The 14,323-nt window shown below is 37.3% G+C and overlaps 1 protein-coding gene across 4 annotated transcripts in view; it reads right to left on the bottom strand.

Moving 5' to 3' along the window:
* CCNT2 (cyclin T2) overlaps positions 1–14,323 on the bottom strand; it is a 43,618-nt gene that overhangs the window by 20,286 nt on the left and 9,009 nt on the right. Inside the window, exon 1 of one of the 4 annotated variants that reach the window (XM_065931426.1) lies at positions 2,234–2,279. The exons of the other annotated variants lie outside the window; for them this stretch is intronic. Within the exon in view, the coding sequence (XP_065787498.1) occupies positions 2,234–2,260 (27 nt within the window). The 5' untranslated portion in view covers positions 2,261–2,279. Of the gene's footprint in view, positions 1–2,233; positions 2,280–14,323 lie in introns of those variants that run through there. 4 annotated transcript variants of the gene reach the window in all.

The raw sequence follows: 14,323 nt of genomic DNA, 5'->3' as shown, positions 1-14,323 counted from the left end.
AGTAAAGAAAAAAAGAAAGTGGGTAAGGTATAGCCAGATTTTCCCTCTTTTGAGGCAGTCACCACTCACTGGTATTCTTTTAATCAATGCTTCATTGTTTGGTTAAGAACTATACTATCTTACTTAAGAGAGAAAAAGAAATCTCCAAGACAAAATAAGAGGATTCTGAATATGAAACTGCTACCTAATTTCTCTATTACTTCAATAAAGAATATTAAAAGTACCTAAAAAATTCAGGGAATAAACATGTAAGACAAACCAATAGCGTAGAAACCTTGCCAATTGGAGATGAAGAAATCATCAATTTGTTTTATTTTTAGCTTTAGTAAGTTATCTACTAGAAATAGAAATGTAAGAACATAGCACTATAGAGAGATTGACTAAGAGAACACCATTTTGAGCAATTTTATCCAAAAAGTTAGTACTAAACCAAATAATTGCTGAGTCAGAGAACTGGCATATGTTAAATTCTACTAACATTCTATGATTCCATACAAGAAATCAGTCATGAAAGGATCATTTCTAAATGTCAAGATTCAGGTACATTATTTTTTAAGAGATGAACATCTAATTGCGTGGAGACAGGTAATCAATCCCTACACAGAAACAATGCCAAAAGAAGGACGGGAGGAGAACAGAGGGCATAAATCCCATTACATGATTTGGGTAGTCAAAATAAAGACAAATCTTGACATAGGGAAGATGGACCCTTTCTTCTGACAGCTCTTCAAACAACTTACAAATATCACTCCTGAGACATAAAACTTAATCCTTGGATTGTGGTTCTGTAAGGGGTCTTCTCTAATCCAACTGCATTTGCAGATAAGTAAATGGAGTAAAAATGACTTCATGAAGTTGTCTTACTATGTAAAAATCTTTAAAACAGACCTAAAATTAAGTGAGTTTGGCTCTAAACAATCAAAAATAATTTTACCTTAAATAGACTGAATTAAGTCCACCTTGGACTTTCAGTCTTTTAAAGACTGAATTTATTTCAGTCTTTTAAAATTAAAATGACAAGGAAGGATTAAAAAATTGAGAATGCTCAATAAAGCAACTTATACTTAGTTTTCATGGATGTAGACTAAACTGATTTAATCAAGAAATACCAAAATTAGTCAGTATTCTTGAAATACCAGTGATCCAGGGCAGGGGGGTTCCTAAGATGTAAAAAGTGTAAGATAACTTAGAATAGACAATTACCCTCCATCTGTTCTGTCATTTTTTCTACATACTGAAAATTTCTTACCACTGTTACCTAGTTTGATTAATTCCTTTGCGATTTAACAGCTTACCTCAAAAGATCACATCCTCCCAACTTCTGGAATCAGAGCGAAATGCTCTTCTTAATTCAATAGGAAACAGCACATTCCTCTGCCATTGTACTTACACTGTACTCTAACTTCTGGTTTATTGTATTTGCCTGCCCTACCAGTCTAGAAGAAGCTTGAACACAGAGACTAAATTATTCATTTGTGTTCCCATTATCTAGCATTGTGCAGCTGCTGTTCACAATACTTAATGAATGACATGTGGATAATCCATATAAAGGCACCAATATTAATTTCACAGTATTCTAAATATTATAAAAATCTAAGAGCCAATGCCAAGGTATGAAATCCAAGAACCAATAAAATGAATATACTTTCAGTTTCCCACAATATTTCATTTATTATCTCATTCATGTCTAAAAGGGGAATGGCTATGCCAAAATTCAAATGTTAGAACTATCTGTCAAATAGTGAAGCACAGAGGCTCAAGTGAAAAGTCAAATTAGGCTGAACTTAATAAACTGTTTGCCTAACTGCCAGATAATTTCTCTTAACTTTCCTAAAAGGCACTTCTGAAAATCTCCAATGAGTTTTTCTTGCTAAAAATCTCTTAGGACTCCTAGTATCAGCTCCATCCTCTTCAGACTTTTTGTAAACCTTGATATCAAGAAGAACTTTCAAGTCACACAGTCCTTCACCTTAGAAGATAGTCTCAATGGACTCACAATACGCATACTAGTGAATGATTCTAAAATTCTGTAAAAATTAGAAAAAAAAAAAAAAAGCATTAGAGGAGCTTAACACTGATCTTCAGGGTAGGTTCCTTGTTTATTTACCCACATGCCTAACAGAAGTCTTTCTGTTCTCCCTCTAAATAGCGTTCAGTCTCATTCTCCTTCAGAGCAACATTAATACCCAACACTCTTCCAAAGTTCCTGGTGAAATCCACTAACTCCACTCACATTTCCTCCTCTACTGCCTGCAAACATCTTACTCCATCAGGGCTGTAAAAACAAAACAAAACACTTTTTTAGATAAATACTTAGTGAATATCCATGTGAGGCTTTAATTTTAAGGATGACTAAGGAAGGTAATTAAACTAGGTACTACTGCTTTTTGTATGAAAAGCTGATTTTTTTGTATGGCTTACTAAAATGAAAATAACTCCAAAAGTTTAAGTAATGACAACATTTCTAGTTGGTCTGTGGCTTTTAAAGGTGAACACACTTCTGAAGACAACAAACATTTCGTTACCAAACTTGGTTCAAAGTCAAAGAATTTATACCAATATTGGAGAAGACACCTGGCTGGTTCACATGACCAATTACAAACTGAGATTCAGTTTACGGGGGACAGGGACCATGTACCATCCATCTTTTGTGCTCTGGTACCTAGTTTAATAAATTTTCTCAAGGTACTCTAACTAAAGATAATAAAAATTGATGTTTAAATAGTGTCCAGAGTTTGTCACTCTAGCAGATGTACAAGTATTTCACGGGGATATTACATTCTCAAAACAAGACACATTTCTACAGAAATATACCATACAAATGATGGAAAGGGGGAGGTAGAGGTGATGAAGTTAGCTGTAGCATAGTAGTCAGACTGTCTCAGTGGAATCCTGGCTCTGTTATCTGACTAGCCTAGGCAAATTACTTATTTTCTTTGTGGTTCAGTTTCTGCATCTGTAAAATGGGAGAAATAGTATCTGCTTATAAAGTTGTGCTGAGGATGAAAGGAATCAATATATGTAAAGCACTTAGAATAGTGCCTCATAGTATGACTCCAATATTATAACTACATCGCTTCTCGGCCTTTTGGCTGAGAGTGAGTGTACTATGTTGCAAGATAAAACAACAGCTGTGTATTAAGACTCAAATATTATTATTACTATATTGCTTCTAGGCCTTTTGGCTAAGATTAAGTGTACTATGTTGCAAAATAAAACAGTTGTGTATTTTTACTGTTGATTTTAAATTTAAAAAGTGATTTAACATGCTCTTTAAAATTCCCTCCTTTCTTGCTCATCGTCTTCCTTGTACACACTCAGTTCTTAAAGGGTTCACTGCAGTCCTAGCAACTATTATAATAAACAGATTCAAATACTGAAATGATAACAACCGGTTTTACTTTAACGATTACACTTGTAACTCTTCTCTTCTCGCTCCAATTGTTTTTCCACACTTCTCTTTTTCTATGCCTTTGTATGTTTTGATTTCTTCCTCTCAGTCTGACTCCCTCCCTTCTCTATCCTCCTCCAGCCCAGTCCTGGTCACTGTCTTCCCCGCCTGTTCATGATGCTCTCGCTGCTGACAGTCTTCACTCTCATTACTGGTTTCAACCTTGATAGCTGGAGGCAAGGTCAGTTTGCATTAACAAAAAGCTTAGGTGATTGTTAAGTCACCAAAAATGGTTATATAACCATCAGTTTCAAATAAATCATTTTTGTCTTTATTCTTTAAGTAATTAATTTACTGCATAAACTTTGTGCATACATCTGTATTTAAGAAAAAGCCATAGTCATTTTGTTACTTTTCAATCTCCTAATCCAAAAAAAAGCCCTAACAGAAGCAAAGAACTCCAAGTCTGTTTTCTATTTGTTAATACATTGTCAACAAGCTTGTTCTAATATATCTTTAGGTTTCATCTTTAGGTCCCACAGGCTGGTGAGGCTATTTCTCCCATATCCCTTAACTGTCCCAACACTCCCTGTCCCCTAAAACTAGAATTAACTATTTTCTGTGCCTTGAAGATGCTTCATTAATAAATATCAAACTAGTTCTAGGTATTGCAGCTTAGAATTTGGGACTATGACCATAGTTAAGGAAAAATGGTAATGGTGCAGCTTCAGCAAAGACTCACAGAAAAAGGATTCCAGAACAGAAAAAGAAACCTGCTACATTTCTGAATACTACACAAAGGAACAGTGAAGCTAGAAAAGCTCCCCTGAAGCACATCTACTTATTAAAGCTCTCAAAAGAGTTTGATAAAAAGTATCTAGGTCATACAAAGACACTGTAAGAAAAAAATTATAAAAGTTGTCCCTAAGCATCAAAAATCGTGCTAGAAAGACACACTTCAGGGACTTCCCTGGTGGCACAGTGGGTAAGAATCCACTTGCCAACGCCGGGGACATAGGTTCGATCCCTGGTCTGGAAGGATTTCACATGCCTGCAGCAACTAAGCACTACAACTACTGAGGTCTCATGCTGCAACCTGGAGAAGGCAGTGGCAGCCCACTCCAGCACTCTTGCCTGGAAAATCCCATGGACGGAGGAGCCTGGTAGGCTGCGGACCATGGGGTCACACAGAGTCGGACACGACTGAAGCGTGCTGCAACTACTGAAACCCATGCATCTAGAGCCTGTGCTCTGCAACAAGAGAAACGTCCACAAAAGCAATGAGGACCCAGAGCGGCCAAAACAGCAACAAAACAATTTCTTAAAAAAAAAAAATTCAACAAAAGGTACTGAGAAAATGGAATACTTGCATGAAAAAAAACGAGACCTTTACCTTATACTATATACAAAAATTAACTCACAATGGACCAAAGACCTAAATGTAAGAACTAAAACTATAAAACTTAGAAGATGATGGGAAAAACTTCTTAATTCTGGATTTGGCAATGATTACTTGGATATGATACCAAAAGCACAAGCAACAAAAGAAAAATAGGTAATCTGCACATCATCAAAATTAAAAACTCTTGTGCATTAGGAAAAAAAGAGAAGTTGGCCTATAGAATAGGAGAAAATAGTTGCAAATCATGTATCTGATAATGGATTAATATTTAGAGTATATGAAGAACTCATATAAAGTAACAACACCCAACTAAAATATGGACAAAAGACTTGAATAGATGTTTCCCCACAGAATACATATAAATGGCCAATAAAGACATGAAAAGGTGTCCAATGTCAGTAGTCACCAGAAAATTGCACATCAAAAGTCCAATCACTTCACACGCCTGAGGATGGTTATTATCAGAAAACCAGAAAAGAGTAAGCCTTAGAGGATGTGAAGCTAGCATCTGTGTGCATTACTAGCTAAATACGAGATGGTGCTGGTGCTGGGGAAAACAGGAGGGCAGTTTCTCAAAACATTAAAACAGAATTACAATGTGATCCGGTAATTCTGTATCTGGGTACATACCCCAAAGTTCTGGGAGTAAGGAACTGAGCAATTTGTACACTCTTGTTTATAATAGCTATACATCTGTCCAGTGACAACTTAAAATGGATCAACGAATTGTGATACAATTTGTGGTACATACTCAGCTTTAGCAAAGGAAGGGAATTATGACACATGCTACAACAAAGATGAATCTTGAAAACAGTATGTTAAGTGAAGTAAGCCAGACACAAAAGTTCAAATATTTGAAGAGTCTACTTATAAGAGATACCAAAAAGAGTGAAATTCATAGACAAAGTAGAATGGTGGTTGCTGAGGGAAAGGAGAAATGCGAAGTTTGATTTAATGAATGGTTTCAGTTTGTGAAGATAAAATAGTTCTAGAGATGGATGGATGGTGGAGATGGCTATACAAGCATGCGAATGTACTTAATGCCACTGAACTAATACACTTTAAAAATGGCTTAAATGTCACATTTATGCTATATTTTACCACAATTAAAAAACACCGAAAAGCTAACTTACCTCCGAACAGACATTAAAAAACCAATTCGTAACATAGAACCCAAGTAAAAAGGAGGTGAAACCACACACTCAAAGAGCACCTCACACATCTGGTCACATCAGCCTAGGACAGCCAACACAAAACACACCGCACTGAGACCACTCATTTTAAAGGGAAAAGTACACTCCTGAGCTACTTAGGCCAAAAAAAAAGAGAAAGAAAATTAGATCACCACCCAAACTGCCAGCAATGCTTTATACCAGAAAAGAAAAAGTTTACATAAATTTAAGATACTCAAGAAAAGAAAGCAAGAGCCAAGTATTTTACAGCCCCAAACCGACCTTGGGGATAAAGGGCACAAACTATTATCCTTCAAGAATTCAGACAATACTGTTTCCATGATCTTCAAGAGAACTTCAAACAAAATAACTCAGAGGCTCAGACAGTAAAGAACCCGCATGCAATGCAGGAGACCTGGATTCTATCCCTGGGTCAGGAAGATCACCTGGAGGAGGAAATGGCAACCCACTCCAGTATTCCTGCCTGTAAAAGTCCATGGACAAACGAGCCTGGTGGGTTACAGTTCATGGGGTCACAAGGAGTAGGACCCAACTGAATGACTAATGCTTTCAACTTTCAGTGAACAATACTTCCCTGGTGGCTCAGAAGGTAAAGAATCTGCCTGCAATGCGGGAGACCTGGGTTCAATCTCTAGGCTGGGAACACCCCCTCGAGAAGGGAATGGCCACCCGCTCCAGTATTCTTGTCTGGAGAATTCCATAGACAGAGGAGCCTGGACGGGCTATTGGGGTTGCAGAGGGTCGGACTGAGGGACCAATACTTTCACTTTCAAGTGAACAATACAAATAAAGTTACCTGCAGAACTAAGCACGAATGAAGATTAAAAGAGTACAAGATGAACCTGGAATATCTTGCTATAACAAAATATTTGAGGAAACTATCCCAGATTATATGGGTATGGAATTATATATGCCCTGGCAATTCTACTCCTGGGAAAATACAAGGGCAACCAAAACATGGTTCTGGTTTCAAAACATTTATGTAGAAACACAAAACCCACAGAAACGTTCACAGCGGTAACGTAACAGCCAAAAAGCAGGAACGGCACAAAATCCATCAGCTGGTGAATGTGCACACAAAATGCAGTACAATGGTGGTTCAGCATGAAAATAAACCAAGTACTGACACACAGTACAACACAGATGAACCCTGAAAACATCACGCACTAAGTGAAAGAGGTCAGTCATAAGGGAGCACAGACTGAATGATTTCATTTATAGCGACTGTCCAATAGGCTGCGGGGAAGAATGGGAAGAGATGGCTAAAGGATGTGGGGTTTCTTTCTGGGGTAATAACAATTTCTTAAATTGACGCACACAACTTCATGAACGTACACAAAAGCCACTGAATTGTACACTTTCAAAAGGTGAAACACAGTATGGGGATTTTATCTCAACAAAGGTGGTAAACACAGGGCAAGAATCAAGTATTTATTCTACCTTTCCCATATAAACTTCTACCAGCAAGTGTCCAAATAGTAGATGAATCACAGCATTTCACTATAAAAAATATTACAACTTAAAAATGAAGAAATAATGAGTTAAGAGTATCAATGAATTAAAGGATCGAGGCACTGAATATCAACAGCTGCCAACACCACAAAAAGAAACCAGACATTAGGAGTGTCCTGATTGAAGAATGTAATAGCACTGGCAGTCTTGCCAAAGGGATCTAACATGAGTCTGATCAAATTTCTGGACCCAAATGGCAATTTTCAGGGAATACAAGAACAAAGTACATCAAGGGAAATGTCAGGCAGGATGAAGCACAAGCCGGAATCAAGATTGCCAGGGGAAATATCAATAACCCATATGCACATGACACCACCCTTATGGCTGAAGGCGAAGAGGAACTAAAGAGCCTCTTGATGAAGGTGAAAGAGGAGAGTGAAAAAGCTGGCTTAAAACTAAACATTCAAAAATCGAAGATCATGGCATCCGGTCCTGTCACTTCACGGCAAATAGATGGTGAAATTATGCTAACAGTGACAGGCTATTTTCTTGGTCTCCAAACTCACTGCAGATGGTGACTGCAGCCATGATAAAAGATGCTTGCTCCTTGGAAAAGCTATGACAACCTTGTGTGTATGTGTGTTAGTCGCTCAGCTGTATCTGACTCTTTGCAACCCCATAGGTCCCTCTATCCATGGGATTCTCCAGGCAAGAATACTGGAGTGGATTGCTGTTCCCCTCTCCAGAGCATCTTCCTGGCCCAGGGATCGAACCCAAATCTCCTGCATTGCAGGCAGATTCTTTACCATCTGAGCTACAGGGAAGATCTTGACAAACCTAGACGGTGTATTAAAAAGTAGAGACAACACTTTACCGACAAAGATCAGTGTAGTTAAAGCTATGGCTTTTCCAGTAGTCATGTACGGATGTGAGAGGTGGACTATAAAGAAGGCTGAGCGCCAAAGAATTGATGCTTTCGAACTGTGGTGTTGGAGAAGACTCTTGAGAGTCCCTTGGACTGCAAGGAGATCAAACCAGTCAATCCTAGAGGAATTTAACCTTGAATGTTCACTGGAAAGACTAATGCTGAAGCTGAAGCTCCAATACTTTGGTCACCTGATGTGAAGACCCGACTCACTGGAGAAGACCCTAATGCTGGGAAATATTGAAGGCAGAAGGAGAAGGGGGATGACAGAGGATGAGATGGTTGGATGGCATCACCGACTCCATGGACATGAATCTGAGCAAGCTCCGGGAGACAGTGAAGGACAGGGAAGCCTAGCATGCTGCAGTCCATGGGCTTGCACAGAGTTGGACATGACTGAGCGAGTGAACAAGAACAAAGGAAAACGGTAAACTGCACTGTGAGCAAACAATAAGTGAAATTCAGACAGGAGGAGACTCTATAGGTCTGATGCCCTAGGTCCTTCAACAGACAAAATTCAAGTAAAAGAAAGGGATGAAAGGGAAACCTGTACTTTGAAACAGGAAACCTATCAAATCTTTAATAATAATCAAGGATTGCAGAGTTTCTGTCCCTTTGTGTAGGGAGGGAAAGGGCTGACACTGGGATATTGCACATGAAGGCAAGTCTAGGCTAACTATCAAAGTTCTCTTGCTTGGTAATAGTTACAAAGTTGTCTGCCTTGTAATAATTCACTAAGCTATACATTTAGTGCTTTTGTATGTTTGTGTTTCATTTTATAACAATTTTTAATTGTTTTAAAACCCACTTCCACTGGGGGGTGGGGGAGACACAAGTTGTTTGATCCCTGGTCTAACTAAGATCCCACCTGCCATGTGGCCAAAACCGCCACCCAAAACAAAACAAAAACCCACTTCATCTCATATACGCAGTTATGCTACAAAATTAAATGACACGACATAGGTAAAATGCAACAGGATGTGAATAAGACCCAAAGGATAATGTTGGAGGATGAAAAAAGAGCAGCGTTACCTGGGGAATGTTTTTACAGAGAGTTGGAACTTTAGCTTAGTCGCACAACCTGACAGGTCAGGATCACATGAAAAGCAAAGGGAATGCACCACATGGGAAAACTGGGATGTGCAACGCATAAACGCTAAGACTGATGTACGGCTGAAAGAAGAATGTGCCGCTTAATTCAAAAGATGATTTCACTGGACTTTGTACAACACGATAAGTAAATCAAAATCTGAGAGTATTTTCATTATTCACTTGTATACATATCTCCTTCTTAGAAATCACCAGCATCAATAGTTAGTGCACCCTATTCCTTAAACACATTAGGGACATTTCTCAAACGTATTAGACAAAAGTGAGAACAGCATGGGATTAGGCAAAAGATCTGAGTTCAAATGCCAATCACATAATGGCTGCTTTCTTTCTGGACAAGTAACTTAGTAATTGTATCTGTTTCTTCACAAGGGTACTTACTTCAGCTGCCCTAAGTGAAGTGCATATTACACAGTGAGATCTTAATAAATTTTCATCCACGAGATTTACAGCTGAAAAAGAATTTAGAAACCATCTACTCTAATAGTCTCAATCCAGGAAACCTGTTTGGTCAGTAAATATCATTCTGAACATAGAGAGAAGCAGAGTATGTCCACTACTGCAGACGTTCTACTAGACAGCACTATGGTATTTCCCAGTAGTATTAGTGGATTTTGAATGTAAGATTATTCTTGGACTAATCACTTATTAAATTAAAAGGCAGGGACTTCCCTGGTGGTCCAGTGGTGAAGATTCTTCGTTCCCAATGCAGGGGGCCCAGGGTTCAATCCCTGGTCAGGGAACTAGATCTCACATGCTGCAACTAAGGGTTCACGTGCCAGAATTAAAGATCCCAGACACGGCCAAAAAAAAAAAAAAGATCCCAAGTACTGCAACTAAGACCTGGTGCACCCAAAGAAATAAATCTTAAAAAACAAAATTAAAAGGCAGAAGTAGAAGTGAGCTATGATATAAAGAACCACTAAGATTTCAAAGACATTTTATTCTAGCAGCTAAAGGAACTGAAATACATGCTGATTTAGCTCCCAGAAAATATGGCCAGTGTACAGTTATCGCTCAGTAGCCACAGGAGTGACTGAGTCCAGGACCCTTCCACAGATTCCAAAACCCATGGATGCTCAAGTCATATAAAATGGCGTAGTATTGGCATATATCCTATCCACATCCTTCTCTATATTTTTAATCACTTCCAGATTACTTATAATACCTAATAAAACACAACTCGCATGTAAATATTAAGAGCTGCTGGTGTGGGGTAAACACAAGTTTTGCTTTTAGGAAACGTTAAATTTTTCCCAAATAGTTTCAATCCACGGTTGGTTGAACCCACAGATGCAGAGGGCTGACTGTATAATGGATTATGAGACACAGAGGAGAAATCAAAATTAAAATGAACAATCTTTAACTTTAGCAGACATCAGTGTTACCTTAACAGTAAGAGAAAGGATCCCAGGTCTCACCACAAGTATCCTGATTACACAGGTCTAAGATACAGTTCACTAAAGCGTATTTTAAAGGAACATTTTGGTAATTCCCATGCAGGAAGCTGGTGAATCACAACTGGCACAATGCAAAAGTTTTATACGTACTGCTTTCAGTGATAAATTTCAAGGCTATGAAAAGATTCCTAACAACAGATACTTGAGGCAGAAATAGTGATAACTGCATGAACAATGGAGTCTAGATCTGGGTGAGATTTTTGCTTCTGTCACTCTGTTGCTGTGTGACTTCAGACAGTGTTTAACCTTTATGATTCTTTTCTTCCCTATTCAAAATAAGAGGGTAACCAACTTCAGATAAATATTTAAGAACAACACAGCAAAATTAACCTAAGGAGGAAAAACATACACAGAAGCCCAAGAAACTCTTCCCATTAAAACAGTAAATGAATATAGTAGATACTTATCTCCAGATAAAAGTAATGAAATAAAGCAAAATTAAAGGCTGGTATGTTTGAGTAACAAAAAAAATTATGTCAAAAACCACCATAACAAAATTAGAAGACAAACTACTAAAATATTTGCTAACATGATAAGAAACTCACAAAAAACTCAAATAAGAGGCTAAGGAACACATTAGTATGTCACGGAAAGGCAAACTAAATTTAAACTTTAAATTTTAGGAATATCAAAAATGTTTCCCTAAAGCCCTAAATTAGAAAAAGATCACAAATTGATCTTTGTTCTTAAGTTCCTTGAGGAATTTTACCAGATGAATAGGCAATTTCTTACTAGAACATATAAAATTCACCAAACACTCAAAATTAATCTAGTAAGGATAACATAGCTTTAGTCTCCTTAGCTCTTTAGGTTAACCCATGATTTTCTCAACCTTAGCACTACTGACGCTTTGTACCAGGTGCCTCTTCGCTTTAGCGGGCAACCCTGTGCACTGTAGATGTTTAGCAGCATCTCTGGCTTCTATTATTCACTACCTATCAGTAGTACCCCTTCCCCTAGTTGTGACAACCAGAATGTTTCCAAACATTGTTAAATGGGCGGTGGGCAAAACTGCCGCTGACTGAGAACCACTAGGTAAATCTATACCATCCTTTTCTAGTGCCACCTTAAAAATTACTTCTCCAGAAACAGCCACATCTGTCCCCAACTAGGATCAGTCCAATTCTGTATGTTTTTATATTTGCTGCTATGTGCTGGATCCAATGCCTGTGAAAAAACAAACAAAAACCCTTTCTGTTGCTGATAAAGATACACACAAATGTTTGCACAAGCAAAAAGTATTTCTGAAAGGGCACACAAAAACAATGAACAGCAAATGGTGTAGGGCCAGGGGCTTAGACACTTAGATGGGAGGGAGGTTTGTCATATCCCCTTTTCTACCATTTTCATTTAGCATGTGTCTGTTAATTTTCAAATAATAAAACACTTAAAATGTATCTAAAGGGGGAGAATGTATATAGAGGAAAATGTAGAAGAATTCATTCAACACACCTGTGAAGCAACAAGATTTGATCCATTCTGTTGACAAATCATAGATGAATATCTATCTCATGTGAGGTAATGGTGAATATAGTCAAAAAAGAAATGAAATAAACAAACACCCCTTGTCCTTACAGTGCATACCTTCCAGCCTGAATGCTGAGAGGTGGTAGTGGTGAATTTTTACATTTAACTTTATTCATATTCCTATGCTTGAGAGAAATTTACAGCTTTCACAATAAAAATTTAAACAAAACCCTTAGGTAACCAATTCTACCAAAATGTTGGTTTTCTTTCACAAATGTCATTTTTTTTTTGGCGATTTGATGAGCAATTTGAGTATAAATAAGCAACAGTTAGTGTAAATTGGATGAAATCTACTGCTTAAAAAATCTTGCACCAGACTTGCATGGTGGTCCAGTGGTTGAGACTCTGGCAGCCAATATAGAGGGCCCAGGTTTGATCCCTGGTCTGGGAACTAAGATTCTGCATACGACAGCCCTGCCCTGTCATCTTGAATAAATTTTGATGCAAAATTATTATTAAAAATCAGAATGGGAGAATGCTTTATTATAGGACAAACAATCAGGACTATGGGCAACTTTCTAGATAGTTATAAGAATGGCTTTCCTTTAAGTCATTTCAGTCTTTACAGAGGATGAAAAGAATGCAGAAAGAACATCTTTAAATTTTCAAATACTATCTATTGTCAAGAGCCAAGTCAACTGAGAACAATTAAGACTGAAAGCAAAAAGTGGTAATCATTTTCAGCACAAGCAAATACAAGTTCCTTTATGCTTATCAGCTGACTAATTTTAGATCTATTTAGTGAAACTCAGATATGACAGTGACGACACATTCTCAGAGGTCAAAAATCATTAGTTCTGAATGCTGTGCTTAACTAACCATGTATTTGATATCTTAAACTAAAATACATTTCAGTTTGGCATATTATAATGTTTCAATTGCTGCAGTTCAAGAAAGAGGCAACAGAACTAAAGAAAGTAAGGAGAAGATTAAAATGACCCCATGAACTGGAGAAATGCTAGGAAACTAAACAATGACCAATAAAAATACTAAGATTGTGCTCTTTACAACCTCATCTTAAGAGAACTCATAAGACTTAGAATTAATACAAGAAACAAGTGCATTGTAAGCTTGACTAACCAAACAAACTAATGAACAGAGTTTCTGGGAGAAGCTGAGTCAATATGTGCTCTATGGCGGACACAGGGGAGAATGCTCTCCCACAGGATATACTTTGGAGGCACTGTTGGTTCCAGGGCTTTTTTTTATACACTTTACTAGATTCATCTTGAGCTTGATCCAGCAAGGCCATTCTTCAATTACTAATCTTAATTACATAAATCTTACTGCATCTAGTGAGTAAAAGATAGATTTATGTAATTAGGTTACATATAAAACTCATTTCCTGCTGATAGCAAGCCAACCTTCTAAAAAGAGAAACCGACAATGATGAAAGACAGCTCTGTTGACACTGATTTTTAACACAAGAGCAACTTGACCTTTAGGGGATTTTTTACTTTTAAATTTGTCAATGTGAGAAAAAATAAAGCCACATAAATATTATAATATAATTAAGGCATATTTATTATAAAATTGGATATATTTTGTCACTAACATCTTTAAATTTAAGCTTGTTGTGGTTTAATTTACCAAATGGTGTTTAATTTACTTTGTAATGACTCATGCTTTTTTAAAGTTTACTATGACATTCCATTGTAACTTTATAAGAAAAGTTTTCCCAATAATGTGGCAGAATATGAATTTAAAAGTGACTCACATTCAATTTGAGACCACCCCCTTCACCCTAAAAGAATAGGAAAAAAGATAAAAGAGTGAGGCTGTGCAATTGTTGCAAGTGCACCAAAACAAATATTAAAACCACTTTTGATATAATAGCAAAGGTAAAAAAGACAATGGTTAGAA

This window comes from Muntiacus reevesi, chromosome 3 (genome assembly GCF_963930625.1).
Source record: "Muntiacus reevesi chromosome 3, mMunRee1.1, whole genome shotgun sequence".
In the NCBI taxonomy this organism is placed as follows: domain Eukaryota; kingdom Metazoa; phylum Chordata; class Mammalia; order Artiodactyla; family Cervidae; genus Muntiacus; species Muntiacus reevesi.
The sequence above is the reverse complement of the archived record's forward strand: the minus strand, read 5'-3'. Positions and strand labels throughout refer to the sequence as shown.